The sequence below is a fragment of the Macrosteles quadrilineatus genome, unplaced genomic scaffold, assembly GCF_028750875.1.
Source record: "Macrosteles quadrilineatus isolate MER2022 unplaced genomic scaffold, UCM_ALF_1.0 Scaffold_7__1_contigs__length_78375512, whole genome shotgun sequence".
Taxonomy (NCBI): Eukaryota; Metazoa; Arthropoda; class Insecta; order Hemiptera; family Cicadellidae; genus Macrosteles; species Macrosteles quadrilineatus.
Window position 1 is genome coordinate 10727416 of NW_026542600.1, and position 12607 is coordinate 10740022.

The 12607-nt window shown below is 35.6% G+C and overlaps 1 protein-coding gene across 7 annotated transcripts in view; it reads right to left on the reverse strand.

Annotated features, from left to right (window-relative positions):
* Positions 1-12607, reverse strand: part of LOC128999158 (adenomatous polyposis coli protein-like) — a 172968-nt gene that overhangs the window by 16810 nt on the left and 143551 nt on the right. For all 7 annotated transcript variants that reach the window (XM_054425533.1, XM_054425529.1, XM_054425534.1 and 4 more), the window contains 2 exons: positions 5870-5991; positions 2304-2425 (listed from right to left, as the gene is read on the reverse strand). In XM_054425533.1, coding sequence (XP_054281508.1) covers positions 2304-2425; positions 5870-5991 — 244 coding nt within the window. The remainder of the gene's footprint in view (positions 1-2303; positions 2426-5869; positions 5992-12607) is intronic.

Consider the following 12607-nt stretch of genomic DNA (forward strand, 5'->3'; position numbering starts at 1 on the left):
TATTATTATCCTTACAGATTAATTTGTATTGATCTGTTTAATTTTATTGATTATCCATACAGATAATCGCACTGGAACATCTCCATGTCAACCTAATTTAAAGAATGCATGGAAATGCCGCTGAGTTGCAGTGACTGAATCATTACTTTTAAAACATCTCGATAACAAACGTGCGTTGTTCAGGTCACATCTGCTCTATGACTACATATAAAGGCATCGTGTAGGCTTTCCAACGAGCCTACTCCCACACTCAGACGAGTTTTCGCTTAACAGTGCGCAGCAGAAAATAGATCGGTTTTTTTTTGCCGCACCCTTTAGTCAATCAAGGAAGAGATTATTCAAATCAGACCTCCAACTAGTAAGTTACCAACAGTAACTCTTCCCCAAGGAGCCCCTGACCATGAACTGATTTTAGACATTTTTATTCGGGCATAAACAAGGGGTTGAAGATTGATGGGGAGTACGATGTTGAATGTAAAGGAGTGATAATTAGAATACATGACAAACAACCCAAAAGCTCTTTATAGCTTAAGAAAGTCAAGGGAAAATACTAAAAAGGAACAGAAGGTAGAGGTCGTACGGAACGAGGTGAAGCTTGGAGGGGAATAGTGGTGTGGCGGGGGAAGTGTCGCTATGCGAGGCGACGATCGGCTCGTCTCCTACCCCCACCATGGATTTCCCCGCTTTAGACCGTTCCCGCCGAAAATCTCAGGCTTCACCTCGTTCCGCACGACCTCTAGGAGATGGAAAAATACTAGATAAAAAAGTTTCACAAATATTCTATTAAGTCCTAGACTAGGAGAACAACCTGAGAGCTCAAGCGTGGAATAACAACTCAAGACAAAAACTTTGTTAGATTCTTTGCCCCAAAAGAATACGAATTCTGAGCTTACAAAAAAAGGACATTAGCATGATTTTTTTTATTCCTGAGACGCTAGGCACGAGCCTGGGATTGTTTTGCACTTTGCTTCAGGCTAGACCTAGGGGTTGCGGTGTTATCACTTAGATATAATCCATTGGTGATTTGGCGGGATTTGAACCCGGGACTCAGGGACTGAAGTCCTGCACTCTAACCACCAGACCAGCTTGCTCCCCAGCATAGTGGCAGGGCTGTTTACTGACAATCAACCAATACCGCCTTAGACCGATGGGTAGGTTGTGTGCTATGGAGGTAGAATTTGTAGAACACTTTTGGCTAGATTATCCAACTCTAGTTCAGAGAAGGTTGAAGGTCATAGGAAAAGCAGTTATGAGGCTAAAGAAATGAAGAGAAATAGGGTTCTACTGCTTATTAAATTTGCCGAGGCCTTAGGACCAAGTCCGAGAACGTGTACTCAAGCGAAACCAACTATGATCTTTTCCTTGATCGTGATGGGGAAGTATACACTTTGACTAGAAAATAACTTTCTATCATAATTTAAAATAGTGATTTTAAGCAACAATGTTAGAACTATATTATATAAGATCTTCAGAAATACTGACAAAAGAGAAGTAAATGTTGCTACACATAAATTCCTTATTCTGCTCTTTATAGCAGGACTTAAATTATACTAGAATCTATAGATGTGAGTGACCTGGGTCAGAACAGAATTTATAAAAAATAAAATTATAAAGTAAAAAGGTTAAATACCTGTTGCACTGTCAATGATCTGTTTTTAGTCTGAGACCAAGGTTTCGAACCTATAGGTTAATTTTAAGCTGTCTACCAAGTGGTTGAAAAACCCCTTACCGTCATGATTTATCTTCTGCCGGTTATACCAAGCAAACCGCTTTTCAGTAATACAATTTGGCCAAATTTTTCTGAAATGTTTTTGTGTTCGTGTAGGTGTTTGTATATTTAACGACTCTTCACAATCTCAGGTATGAAGAGGAATTTTTCAACCACTTGGTAAGCTTAAAATGAACCTTTAGGTCGACACCTTGGACGCAGACTAAAAACGGATCATTGACAGTGCAACAGGTATTTAACCTTTTCATTTGTAAAAAAACCTGATCTAGAGGCTAAATATGTTTAGAATGTTGAAGGCCTAACACCGAATAGGTTTGCGATGAGTAGACGCTAGGAATAGGCTATGGGATAGTCATAGTCCAAAGATAGGTAGGCTTATGGCGACAGTTATAGGTTATGTAGCAATAGCTTTATCTGTAGTTATTCATATCTACTTGAAACAAAAAGACCTATTAGATTATTGGTACATTAAAAAAATACAGGTAGTCTGGGTTTAATATTAACTGTTATATTAACTGGTAATTTACTACTGAAAAGGTTCTGACAAAAGGAAGGACATTTTAATTTCTTTTACCTGTTGCTATTCTGCATTCCAATGTTGATGCAGGCAGCCAACATATCATCGTCTTCCTCTTCATCAACTGGAGCTAAATCAGAAGTCGGATCACTCATGTCGCACTTCCGATCCCCCTCCATCTGAGATAAAATGGACTTGAATTGAAAAACCTAATATAAAATGTTAGAACATACTAAGTCATCTTGCTACGTTACAATAGGAAATAGTTTACATTGTGTCTAGCGACAAATATTTGACAGAAAAGTGTTTTAGTAAAGAAAGATAACAGGAAGTACTGATAAACAGGCAAACTAATTTGATAAAGGCTATTAGCTTGGAAAGCAGTTTATTGATATTAGGCTTGACTGGACTGTGGTTACAATTTAAAAGCAATAAAATAATGAATTATGAGATTTCCAAATCAAAATAGTATAGTATGTTCAATGAATGGACAAAACTATTTATATCTAGCCAGTTATTTATTCCTCCTATTAGCTTCTTAGAGTAAAATCCACACTCAGGCCTATATAATGTAAGGTTTTCTAGCCATTGGACAGTTTGAGTGAAGATTTCTACAGTAAAAGTATTGTTTTAACTGTTCAGCACATTCTATGAAAAAACCATTGGGTTTGGTAATTTTAATAGCCTATAATTTAGGTTCAATTAAGACTGCTTTTAGGTACGGTATGATTCAGAGAGCCTTTCCTGATGAATAATTATATAATTAAGTAGCATATACAATTATAGAATCAATACAATTTGTAACGAGTTGAATTAATAAAAAATAATACATGTTTTGGAAAACAAACCTCAATAGTAATATGTAAAATCGGCAAACTGACTCATTAGAGGTACAACATCTAAAGAATTTACTCATTTTGTAAACTTCTTTTTTTAGCCATTTTACATTTACTTTAGGTAGGCCTAACATACAATCCTGCCAACTTTACGTTGCTCATTATACCTGACAGCCTAGAATTCTCAACCTACAATATTTCCTGATTTCAAACTGGAAAGACAATGCCTAATTGTAGCAAGCGTACTCTTTTGGGGAAATAGCCCTGATGCAAAGAGAGTTTTTATCCTACAGAAAAGAATAGTTAGAACAATTTGTAAGCAACATTACTTAACACCATGTGCACCTTTTTTTAAATCACTGCAAATTTTAACCTTACCGTCTCTTTACATATTTGAAGCAGCAGTAACAGTTAAGAAATCTCCCCAATGCTTTATTCAAAATTACAACGTCCAACATTAATACGAGACAGAAGAAAAATTTACATGTACCTCAGATTAATTCAACTTTAGCAAGAAATAGCCCTCACTATCAGTGTGTAACAATTTTTAATAGACTACCAAATGAGATTAAGGAAGAACCTTCGATGGAATCCTTCAAAGAAAAATTGAAGAATATATTAACGGAATCCCCGTTATATAAAATTGAAGACTTTATGGTAGATCCATAGAAAAGAAATAAAAAGACAAAAAAAAAACTGACGTCCACGGCGCAGCAGCGCTTCCAATGGAAAAAAAAAAAAAAAAAAAAAAAAAAAATCCAGAGCAAGGATTACAGTATAGTCGTGCGGCTATAACTCTAACTAAAATTCAAATTTTAAATAATTGGAACTCATCCTATAATCCTACTAGTGCCTTGTGGCAGAATTGGCTCAAGTTTGACAACTAGACTGAAAGCATGAAAGTCTCAGCCGTAACAGCCACATTGATTGGAGCTCTGTGATCTCCGCATTGATTGTGTCTTTTATTTTCATATTGTTAGCCTCCGGATCACTGGTGTAGTAATAAATAATGGTGTTAATATCTTTTACTGTCAGAGTGATCCCTAGTAGTCTGTAGGCTACTGCAGTTTTGTTCCCAATGGGAACTTCATCAGACCACTCACTTCAAGGACTACTTCATCAGAACTTCATCACTATCAAGGACATCAAATTTTCTTCCAGAGGAAGTTGTCCTCCTTGTGATAAGGAAGGAGGAGGTTATACACTTCAAAATAACACATCATTCTGGACTTGCCCTCCGTGCGTATTGTGTTTCCCCGTACTGGGGTTTTTGTAATGTTTAATTATTGTTACTCTTTCCGTTTGTGTGTAATTAAATGTGTAACATCGATTGATTTTAACTTCGACGACTTCCTCTGGAACAAAATTTGATGTCCTTGACAGCCTAATGAAGTTCTCATTGGGAACGAAACTGCAGTAGCCTACAGACTACTAGTATCTTTAATATTATAAAGCCTGCTTTTATGTTTAATTCTAACTAACCTTCTGTTGTAGTAGCTGTTACAATGTTTTACATGTTCATACTTTTGAAATAAATATATTGTTCATTAAGAGGTTTTTGTTTCAATATATTCCTTCCTTTGTGCTAGGCTATCGGCTGTTTAAACTTTTTCCACGAGTTTCTGAACAAACCCTATTCAAATTATAAAAATGTCTTAGCATTGAATCTTCCTGCAAAGTATTTGCTTCAGTTATACATTTTTGGAACCCCTCCTAACATCTTGGTAGCTACATAGGATTGTGACTTTTTCATTTTTCTAGATTCACCATCAATATTTCTTCTTTTACGTCTTCTAGCATAAGGTAGGTTAAGGGCAACATTATTGCATCTGCAATCACGTCCAAACTAACTGCTCGAGTTACAAGTTGCTTTTAACCTTATAAATCTCGCCTTTTGAAGGCCAAGGTCAAACCCTAATGCAGGATTATTTTGTGAATTTGCAAACCATAAAAATAGCTATGCAAAATCCAAAAGTATAAGGGACATACTAATATGTATACTTTTTAAGTTCAGAAAGGGTAGGAAAGTTTAACAAGCAATACTATCAAATGTGTGATTTGATTTTTGATAAACACTTTTTTATAGATAAAAACCAAAATACAGCTAGTCAATTTCTTTTACATAAATGTCAAAAGCAAAGTCTAACCAAATATTTAAAAAAGCTTTTTTAGTAGGCCTACTTAATTATTAGTTATTGTATGCTTTTGGCTTTGGTTACAAAACCTGTTATGGAAAACAAAAATATTAGTTTAACAACATGGTGCATAGTAGCCCAAAATACTTGTAGAATTTCATGATTTAAGTTACCAGTCCATCGGGCGTCAGTAGTATCACCAGCAGACGGTAACATAAACCATTAAAAGTAAACAGGTGAGAGTTTTGAGGTTATGTTTTGTGTTCTTATAAATAATTGTGAATCTTACGCCAATATTGCTGGGGAGGAAGAAAATAATTGAAGACGAAATAATAATTAATAAGGAAGTCTCTAAAAGAGCGAAATAAAGTAGATATTTCCGTGTGTAGCCCGGCAGGGCAATTGTTGTGTGCCAATAGGTTAACTTAGCCGGTATTTACCTACTAGCTGTAACACTGCACTTAAATTCCTCTTTGTTGGGTATGTAAGTTCAAAACAAAAACAATAGACATATCAAAGGCTTTGACAATTGATATTAGCTTTGATATCAAAGCTAAATAAAGGTTAGTAACCTATATTTTCTAATGTCCGAGCCTGATTTGGATGCAATATAACAATAATTAAATCTAAATTTGAAATCTAGTTACGTTACCGGTGGTTCATCATCAAAAGTCAAGTCGCTTAGGCTAGTGGCTGTAGAGAATTGAACTGGTGTACTCTCCTCTTTGAACACTGACACTCTCTCTTCAAACACACTCACTGGTTTGGCTGGAGCTGTAAAACACCATTCAGTTTGAGAAAACAAACACTAAATTAAAAAGGGTAAAACATTGATTTTACACTAAAGAAAAATCTTGAGAAACAAGAAACTATAATGAGCGAATAGTATATTACGTAACTAGTCCTGAAAATAAGTGTTTACCGGATGATTGTGGTCGTTTTGGGATTACCATACGAGTCCGGTAAACACATTTTGGACGAGTTGTGTACGATAGTTTACGCCATACTACTAAATCTGTACAAATCCTTACCACCAACTAAAGAAAAAAAATCACCTCTAACCTCTAAGATAGGTTATGTTTTTGTTTATAACCACTCATTGCCACCCAAATACAGTATAATCAGCTGATTGGTGTCCAGTAAAACTCATTACAGTACAGTAGTATGTAATGAAACCCTATTTGATTAAGCTGGCGGCAAACAGCTGTTTTCTGGACTAAATCCTTGCGTGGGAAGTTCGTCAAAATAATGTAGTGAGGTGTAATAGTATATTACGTTACTAGTCCTGAAAATAAGTGTTTACCGGAGATTACCATACGAGTCCGGTACACACATTTTGGACGAGTTACGTACGATAGTTTACGCCATACTACTTAATCCGTACAAATCCTTATATATTTCCACCAACTAAAGGACTAAAAATCACTAGTCATGAGAGGTTATGTTTTTGTTTATAACCACTAATTGCCACGAAAATACAGTATAATCAGCTGATTGGTGTCCGGTAAAACTCATTGCAGAACAGTATTACGCAATGAAACCCCATTTGAATAAGCTGGCGGCAAAGGAGTTCTACAATCTCTCTTTCTAGAGATTTTTTTCAAATGGTTTCATAGAGATGTTCTCTTACAAATAATGCTGTGATTTTTTTTAAAGATAACTTGTAAAGGGTATTTGAAAATAAAGTATTGCATAAATCTATGGAACTATGTAAAAAAGGGGAGTGAAGAAGAAGACACAATAAGGAGATAAGGGGGCTTTACAACATTACACATGTAATTGGAGAAAATAAGTGTCGAAGAATTAGATCGGGCAGGGCATGTACTGAGAAGGGAGGAGAAAGGTCAACTGAAAAAAAGGATTAAAGGGCAACCCAGGTAGAGGACGCCAGGAAGACCTAAGCAGAGGTTGTGGAAGCAAGTGAAGATAGATGGAGAGAATTGGAGCGGAGAAAGATACAAAGGACCAAATAACGTGGCTGAGATTTGCTGATGCGGCTAACTATGACCTCCGATATAAATCGCCCTATGTGCACGAGAACAGTATGGCCATCAACAAAAAGAGTTCCCTAATACAAAGACAACTTCCCTTGCATCTAGGAGGCCTATAATTTTCCTGATAAAACAACATCTTAATTTAGGTTCTGAACCATAAAGCCGAATACTGGAAAGTGAATGTTTTTTGGCAGGATAAGATGTTCTGCGCTCTGACCAATAAACGAGTTACACCTAATTAAGAACTCTGTCTGTAACAGCGACTGAAACTGTAAACACAGTCTCAAATTTTTGATCACAGTGATTTGGGAAGCTGCCTGATACATTGTTTCTCAAAAATTTATTTAATTATGAAAAATGTGCTTAGGCTAACAATCTTTTGAGTAAATAATAAAATAAAAAACTGTATGAGTTGCTAATTTTTCCCTAACAAGAACCAAGTTTACATTGTAATATGTAAAATTAATACCCCCACCGCAGCAAACCTGTAGACTAAGCAAATTTCCATTTACCCGGCTTGATTTCTATTAAAATATTCCCTTAAAATTGTCCTATTTAAGTAACATTAATTGAGTGAGCACTATTTGCTGCTAAAGGGAAGGTATTGAGGTATGTTGTTTTTATTAAAATTTTGATAGCTTAGTATGAAATAAACAAAATTTCCAAATTTGATTAAATATTTCCATAAACAAGCAAACTACAACAGTTTATTTATGCACCAAAAATATTACATTGGGATTTTGAATTTACACATTTTTTATGATATAATTATAAATCTAGGAATGAGGAATACATTTATCTAAACCAAACCTAAATAATTAGACTATCAGAATTTAATTTGTAATCTTAATGTGGGTAGAAGTTTTTAATGTTGCTGTAACTATCCACTTTATATAATTTTGGTAAATCACATTTGTAGAAACATATTTGCAAAATACTTTATAGAAATTATACTCATATGTTTTTTATTAATTCAAATACAAGAAACATTAAAACTAAAACTAACTTATAATCAATTGTAAGTTAACAAAGAATTGAGAACTCCTAGGCCTGATATATAATGTATATAGTGATTTTACCTAGGCTATCAGTATTTGTATTTAAGTTCATTTAACTACAGAAAATTAGCCTCTGTTTTTAATTGTAAGGACAATTTTGAATTACTTAATAAAAACTTGCACATAAAAAGCCTAGATAATTACAATTCCTCCACTGGGTATAAAATATGTTTATAAGGGTTTCCAGTACTAAGTAATAACTTGTAGTTTGTAGATGCTCTTTTAATTTACTTTCAATCATGTGTTTAAAAATATATGTATTCTTAATTTTTGAACCTTATAACAACACATTAAACTCTAAAATATTCAAATAACATTTTGTATAGTATGAAGTACTGGTTGTACTGGTTGCATGGTTCTTTGTTCGTATTCCTTAGAACAAAGAAGGTTTAGTTCTTACGTCTAGACATGGTATCATGCGCATGCTCGGCAGAAAATGCAGACTGAAGCAAACCTTGCTGAATCTGCCTCTTGCTTGTGCGGTGTTGATAAGGAAGCATCGGCGTGATACTTCGGAGTCATAGTATTTCTTTGAAGTGTTAGTTTTGTTTGTTTCAAGCAAAAGTGTATGTTAGTGAACAATACTAAGTGTTTTTGAACTGTTTTTGAAGACATTTTGATCATCTACACAGATATTTTTTGATTTTCTAAGGTAAGAGATAGAATCTTTAAGAATAATGGGTGTGGTCCATAGGTTCCTTGGTTTTATTTTGATAAGTCATTGATTTAAACTTGTTTAAATCAAGTTTATTATTGTTTATGGTTGTTCCAGTGATTTGATTTATTTTTAAGACTTTTTATTGGTACTTTTCATTGATTTTGAAATTCCCCTATAGGTATCTCAACTACCCCCTTCTTAGTGTACTTTCAGTTAACAATAATACCACTGCAATTCACAGTAGCATTGAAATATTAGAAGATATTTTTAATTGTTATTCAAAATTTACTTTTAAATCAAATTTCAAATCGTGTGAGATATTTATGATTTGGCCACGATTGTGGAAGATGATGATCATGTAAGCTAGGACTGATTTGTACTATACATTCAACATTATTTTGTAATATTATAACTTCGATTTGAGATTTTAAAAACATGGTAGTTCAGAAATTGCTGCAATCGTGTGAGATATTTATGATTTGGCCACGATTGCGGAAGATGATGATGATGTCAGCTAGAACCGATTTGTACAATACATTCAACATTATTTAGTAATATTATAACTTGGATTCGAGATTTGAGAAACAAGGTTGGTTATAACTCAAGATTTAAGCCTATAATTTTAGTTATGAGTTTATAAAGTTTGCTGGTAGACCGGCCCTTCCTGCACTTCTTCATAACTCTCTGCTACCTCACTCTTAAACACAGTGCGAACGAAGACCTTAGGCCCCATTTATGCACGAAGAGTGGGAGCGGGAGCGGTTTTCCACCTGCTGCGGTTTCTAATTCGACCGCTGTGTTGTTAGAAATCGCAGCAGTTGTTTGAGAGTGTGTGGTTTGCGGGGCGGCTGCAGTCAGGGTTGCCAACTTGACCAACCTATGTACGCGCACATGCATTGTCCTATGGATTCGGTTAAAGGTTATTTGTTTACTGTGATATAGGGAGTTAATTAAAGTTTGTAAAACTGTGTCCCCCACTCCGTTTGCCGTTGACCGACCGCTACCTTCCGGTTTGCACTATTAGACAGAATGTTCACTCCTCGTGCATAAACGCAGCCTTAAGCTATGAGTACATTTATCTCACATTTTACAGTTATAGTAGTAGTGTTTATACTTTAAATAAATAAATAAAAACGTCTTTATTAGCCAGCGTTTCTCTGATACATATCAGTTTTCAGAACAACTTTTGTCATTAACCTACTGCACTTACAAATAAACATTTATATCTTTTAAAAACTTTTTAAACTTAATCTTAAAGGTATTGTTGGATGCAACGGTTTTTAGGCTATCGGGCAGTCCGTTGTACAATGTGGGTCCGAAAAATGAGAAACTTCTCTTTCCCAATTCCAAGGTGACCCTTGGAAAGTGAAGCCTCCCACCATGACGTGTCCTACGTTGTATGATCTCATCCCGGACAGAAAGCCTCTCGCAAAGATAGTCGGGCTCACGGAGAGTCAGTACCCAGTGAGTCATGCAGCACGTCAAAAAAAACTTTGAAAGTTTTTGTTTTTATATTAATTGTGAGATGGCTTTAAAAGAGAAAAAATTGTGGTTTTGATAGAGGACAAATAAAAAAAAACTAGAAAACAGAGAAACTGTAATGACTGAAAATATGTTTTATCACGATTACAATGATTTAGCATATTTTCCATTTGGAGAATAATGTATTAACTTAGGTCTCACGGTAGGATCTTACACCATCAATCCTAATTTAGTCTTGAACGAATAGTTTAGAAACAAAAGTTTCATTGTTAAACAGCTTACTTCATAGAATCATTGGAACACATTAGTCGTAGAAAGTACACAAAAGTCAAAAATACAACATTAAACATACGAACATAGATTCAATTTATTAACAGCCATAACATGCGCGGTGAGGTATATGATGCAACTACCTGGCTCCTGTCTGGAGACATTGACCTTGGGGGGGAGGGGGGGATGGAACAGCTGATTATGAGTGCCTCCTTTATCAATGTCCCCAATCCTATCAAATACTATATTTTGGAATTCATTCCTACTACTGGAACGTCAGTTATTAATAAATAATATAATGTTACCTTCTAACGTTCCAAAATGGTGTAGTCATACGACGCGTTTCGCCAACACAGTGACATCTTCAGGTGATCCGCTATCGCTTCGCCTTGAACATTAACATAAAACAGTCATAACACATATCACGAACACATATTAACTACATTTAAGGACCGATCGGTATTGTCATCGCTGTGGCCACAACTCGCGTTTGCTAATGATTAATTCTGGGCGACGACTGCAGGATGGAGTGTTGTCTGTGGTGTACTTTGCACCATGACGTCATTGCTCTTCTCCAGGTGTATCACGGTGTCGAACAATGCATTTCCTTGAGTATTAATTTTGTCATTCAGTACGTTGTCTGGTTCACATTGTACTGCTTTATAAATTTCGTAACACTCAAGTGTGGACATTAAATTACTTATCATTCAAAACCCGTTTTAAAGAACACCTCCCCAAGAAAACAGTCAACCAAAAATCGAACTATGCTGAACATCTTATACAACGTGGACATAATTACAGTTCTATCTCAGACAATTTGCAAATACTACACAAGTGCAAGAAAAGTAATTTAATGTCCACACTTGAGTGTTACGAAATTTATAAAGCAGTACAATGTGAACCAGACAACGTACTGAATGACAAAATTAATACTCAAGGAAATGCATTGTTCGACACCGTGATACACCTGGAGAAGAGCAATGACGTCATGGTGCAAAGTACACCACAGACAACACTCCATCCTGCAGTCGTCGCCCAGAATTAATCATTAGCAAACGCAAGTTGTGGCCACAGCGATGACAATACCGATCGGTCCTTAAATGTAGTAAATATGTGTTCGTGATATGTGTTATGACTGTTTTGTGTTAATGTTCAAGACGAAGCGATAGCGGATCACCTGAAGATGTCACTGTGTTGACGAAACGTGTCGTATGACTACACCATTTTGGAACGTTAGAAGGTAACATTATATTATTTACTATATTTTGGCCTAAATTCAACTTTTAATCTAAAAAGTTGTGGGGATGATTTTTGATTTCTTTGTAAATATATTTTTAGATTTCTAAGACAATCATAAGAGAGCTTTTTGTGCATTTGTGTAAAATATTTAGGCTATCGCTACAGCTATTAGCATTGTGGTTTTTGTTGATCAGGTGTTCACCTAACTTGGAATGTTGAGTTCTTAATTTAGGCTTAGCAAGGTTAAACCTTTTCTTGAATGAGCGGCAATAGATATAACATTTTTGTGGAATTGTGGGTATTAACACGTTCACTGTGCATGACCAGTAATCTCATCACCACTAGCGATTTCCAGTGGTTCGCGACAAGTATACCGTCAAAGCGTCGTTTACAAACTATTGTTTCATGTAGTGGCGGCGATAGCGGGGGGGGGGGGGGGGCCCGCGAGCTAGGGGGGCCCGTGAGCCTTGACCGGGATTTTCGGTAAATTTTACCGGCACACGGGCCTGTGATAGTGTGACAGGCTCAGCCACATGGGTCCCCTATCATAACAATATTTATATGAGAATTAAAATACATTTTTTATGATGAAAATGCGTTCAAACCTATGGTTCAAAGTAGTTTACAACAGCTAAACCAACACTATTACTTGACCGATCGATATAAATTATCCACCAACCTAATTAAAA